This window comes from Octopus bimaculoides, chromosome 22 (genome assembly GCF_001194135.2).
Source record: "Octopus bimaculoides isolate UCB-OBI-ISO-001 chromosome 22, ASM119413v2, whole genome shotgun sequence".
Classification (NCBI taxonomy): domain Eukaryota; kingdom Metazoa; phylum Mollusca; class Cephalopoda; order Octopoda; family Octopodidae; genus Octopus; species Octopus bimaculoides.
The window spans coordinates 4,131,365-4,135,890 of record NC_069002.1 but is presented as its reverse complement, the minus strand read 5'-3'; the positions used below and the strand labels follow the sequence as shown (position 1 = coordinate 4,135,890).

Sequence of the window (4,526 nt, the reverse complement as noted above, 5' to 3'; positions counted from 1 at the left end):
CTATCGGCCTATCTGTCTGCCTATCGGCCTATCTGTCTGCCTATCGGCCTATCTGTCTGCCTATCGGCCTATCTGTCTGCCTATCGGCCTATCTGTCTGCCTATCGGCCTATCTGTCTGCCTATCTGTCTATCTATCTGCCTATCTTGTTTTTGCTTTCTGTTTGTCTAAATCTGTCTATTTATCTGATTATGTATTTGTTCACTCTTTTTCTTTTTCTCTATTTCTCTCGTTCTCTCCCTCCTCATGCTTTGAAAATGGCAAATTCATTTTTTAGTTTCTGTCATTTTTTATAAATTCATTTTTTAGTTTCTGTCTATCCACATGGTTGGAAAGCAAACTTTTTACCACACAGCCAGATCTACAATGAACATACACACACACATAGATATTCATTTCTACTCTGGGCACAAGGCCTGAAATTGTGTTTTTTATTATTTTATTATTCTAGTTGTTGAACCACCTGAACTCCCCACTAATTTTATTAGTATGAAAGTGGTCGAGTATTCCACACTCCCCACCTTACCCCCACTCCATATAAATCTACACATATACTTTATAAACCATAAAAACCAATTGATAACGAAATTTTAAAAATCTCATAAAATACAAATTTATTTTCCAAAATGCAGGTTGTCCAAGAATATGAACGTGCAGTGATATTTCGTCTTGGAAGGCTGTTGTCTGGTGGTGCCAAAGGACCAGGTACATTGTCTTATCTTATTTTTGATGTTATATACATAAATACATATATTCTTTTATTCTTTTCATTCATATGACTGCGGCCATGTTGGAGCACCACCTTTAGTTGAACAAATCAACCCCAGAACTTATTCTTTGCAAGCCTAGTACTTATTCTATCGGCATGCCTGGGTTTTTCCTAACATGCCCACTACAACAGAATCGTGATCCTAAAACCAAGGTGCCACATAAAATAACATTAGTGTGGGTGCTGGTGCCACGTAAAAAGCACCTGCTACATTCTGTTGAGTGGTTTGTCATTAGGAAGGGCATCCAGCTGCAGAAACAAAGCAAAAACAGACTATGGAGCCTGGTGTGGTCCCTGACCCTGCCAAGCTGTCCAACTCATACCAGCATGGAAAACAGACATTAAATGTTATTGATGATGATGATGATAAACGATGTATATATTGTCTTTTCTTCTCTCTCTCTCTCTCCCTCTCTATGCTTTCATATCTTACCATTTTTGTTTCCTTCTAGGAATCTTTTTCGTGTTACCTTGTGTTGAGAGTTACACCAAAGTTGACCTGCGTACGTTGTCATTTGATGTGCCACCCCAAGAGGTGAGTTTGTATAAAGTATCACACTTTCATGTGTGTGCATTTATATTCAATGTATGTCTGTGCATGTGTCTATTTGTGTATGTTTTTGTGTGTGAGACATACCACCGCACATGAATCTGTATAAAACTCATGTACCTGTTTGTCTATATTGTAGGTGTTGAGTCGTGATAGTGTGACAGTGTCCGTCGATGCAGTTGTCTACTATCGGGTCTCAAATCCCACCATATCAGTTGCTAATGTCGAGAATGCTCACCACTCTACCCGACTTCTCGCCCAGACAACCCTGCGAAATATGCTGGGCACTAAAAATCTATCAGAAATCCTAACAGACAGAGAGGCAGTAAGTCAAGGAATGCAGGTTAGTTATGTTTTGTTTTTGTTTTTTCTTGTTGTGCTACCCAATCCAGGAATCAAACAAACGACTTTATTATCTTGAGAGCAACTTTAGCACACCGAGCGGAATGTATTTCGTCTGCCACTATGTTCTGAGTTCAAATTCTGGCAAGGTCGACTTTGTCTTTCATCCTTTCAGGGTCAATAAAATAAGTACCAGTTACACACTGGGGTCGATGTAATCGACTATCCCCTCCCCAAATTTTCAGGCCTTGTGCCAACAGTAGAAAGGATTATCTTCAGAGCAACATCTTAACCACTACACCACACACCTCAGCATGTGTGTGTGTGTGTGTATGTACTTGTGTGCTTGTCCATGTCTTTGTGTTGACACCCTTACCAAGCATAAATTTTAGCATATCTGTGCATTTGACAGCATGCACTGCATATCTTGTCAAATTTACATATCTTTGCTTTTGAAAGCTTTTCATTAATGAAACGATTTTTTGACAGCTTGTTATTAATGAGACAAACAATATCTAGTTTATGCACAATGCTGTGCAAACATGAAACCTTTAAATCTGATAAAACCTCACATTCGGTGAAATAAGCATATGAATACATTCCATTTGTGCTATTTTCTTCAGCACAATAACTGCATGTATATGCGTGTGTGTGTGTTGTGTGTGTAATACATGTTTTATGTATATGTGAATGTTTTATATACAGGCATGGCAGTGTGGTAAGAAGCTTACTTCCCAACCACATGGTTCAGGGTTCAGTCCCACTGCGTGGCACCTTGGGCAAGTGTTTTCTACTATAGATAAATACACATACATGTATGTGTCTTTGTGTCTGTTTGTCACTCCTCTACTGCTTGACATCCAGTGTTGGTGTGTTTACATCCCTGTAACCTAGCAGTTCAGCAAAAGAGACCAATAGAATAAGTACTAGGCTTTAAAAAAATAAGTCCTAGGATTGATTTGTTCAGCTAACAAAAAAAAAACCTTCAAGGCAGTGCTCCAGCGTGGCCATAGTCAAGTGACTGAAACAAGTAAAGAATAAATGGTAAAGATATTCTTTTCTACTCTAGGCACAAGGCTCGAAATTTTGGGGGAGGGGGCCAGTCAGTTAGATCGACCCCAGTACACAGCTGGTACTTAATTTATCAACCCCGAAAGGATGAAAGGCAAAGTTAACCTCGGCAGAATTTGAACTCAGAACGTAAAGACAGACGAAATACCGCTAAGCATTTCACCCGGCATGCTAACGTTTCTGCCAGCTCCCACCACCTTCTAAGGGTAACTATATTAAATATTGTTTCTCTCTTTTTCAGTCCGCTCTAGATGATGCAACAGAGAACTGGGGTATCCACGTGGAGAGAGTTGCTATGTAAGTGTTTATTGATTGCATGTCTCATGTTAATTATGCATCAGTCTGATGACATTGTGTGACACAAATTTTGTCCTTGGATTTCCTATTTGCTGACCCCTAGAAAATTATGAAAAAGGGCCAATATTTCCTTCAACCTTTGCTTTTGTTATGATATTTAGTCAAACGCCAAAGAATCCCTTTCAACACACGGCTATGATGTTCCCTGACTACACTCACTCATGTTCAGAGATGCTTCAGTAAATTGGCACTGAATCTGTCTGAAGCGTAATGGAAAATAGATTGGTTTCAAAACATTGATGTCCAGGTCACAAGAGCAAAGTTTGAAGGGAATAGTAGTCACTTCCTTTGATTTCTAGATAGAAACAAACAGGAGATAACACCTACTGACCAAAGACGAAAAAAAAAGGAAAAAACATTTTGTTCCACAGTGTTATCAATCTGATGATATAATGAATTGCCTTCACATAATGTGTGTGTGTGTGTTTAGGACACATGTAAATATATTTGTTATTCTTGATCTAAGCCAAGAAAGCTAATTATCTTCTATGTTAAGTTGATAAACTCAGATATCTGTTATATTATAATTTTTGTATACTCGTTGTCTTCTCTCCACAGAAAAGACGTCCGGTTACCAGTTCAGTTACAGAGAGCAATGGCTGCAGAGGCTGAAGCATCTAGAGAAGCAAAAGCTAAGGTCAGTGACCAATTATTATTTCCTAGTTCTGTGTGTGACTGTGTCTCTATGATTCTGTGTGTGTGTGTGTGTGTGTGTGTGTGTGTGTGAATATGTACATAGACATGCAACTATTATGTGTACCTGTGAAGATATGTATGTATGTGTATAAATTAGATAGGATTTTTTTGCATTTTGCATTAATGCAGGTATGTTAGTGATTTATTTGTTATTGAATATAATAATATAAATTATTTACATGTTTTTAAGTTACGAAACAACCTGTTGTGATATTAGAAATTTTTTTATTGTTAAATAAAATCTCATAAAACTATTTCTCTGTTTATGCCTAGGGTAGAAAAGAATATACTGTGCTTGTGTAAACCTCTCAAGCCAAGTGAAACCGTGGTCGATGGCGGTGTCGGGTCAATGGCACCTGTGCCATGGCAGGTTAAAAGCATCCACTACACTCTTGGAGTGGTTGGCATTAGGAGGGGCTTCCAGCTGTGGAAACCTTGCCAAATCAGATTGGAATCTGGTGCAGCTCCCTGGCTTATCAGTTTTCAGTCAAACCATCCAACCCATGCCAGCAGGGAAAGCAGACGTTAAACGATGATGATATATATATCTATATATATAAAATAGATGTCTGTTTGTGTGTGTGTGTATGGTCGTTATGCATTTCCACATTTTTCAACAGATTTCACTCAAACTATATATATATATTTTTCTTTTTATTTCCTTTCCAGGTAATTGCTGCTGAAGGCGAACATCAAGCTTCTCGTGCCCTCAAGGAAGCAGCTGACGTCATCAATGAGTCCC

The 4,526-nt window shown here is 38.6% G+C and overlaps 1 protein-coding gene across 1 annotated transcript in view; it reads left to right on the top strand.

Annotated features, from left to right (window-relative positions):
- Positions 1-4,526, top strand: part of LOC106867647 (band 7 protein AGAP004871) — a 51,952-nt gene that overhangs the window by 46,662 nt on the left and 764 nt on the right. Inside the window, exons 3-8 of the mRNA XM_014912578.2 lie at positions 632-704; positions 1,221-1,303; positions 1,458-1,661; positions 2,973-3,028; positions 3,647-3,725; positions 4,454-4,521. Coding sequence (XP_014768064.1) covers positions 632-704; positions 1,221-1,303; positions 1,458-1,661; positions 2,973-3,028; positions 3,647-3,725; positions 4,454-4,521 — 563 coding nt within the window. The remainder of the gene's footprint in view (positions 1-631; positions 705-1,220; positions 1,304-1,457; positions 1,662-2,972; positions 3,029-3,646; positions 3,726-4,453; positions 4,522-4,526) is intronic.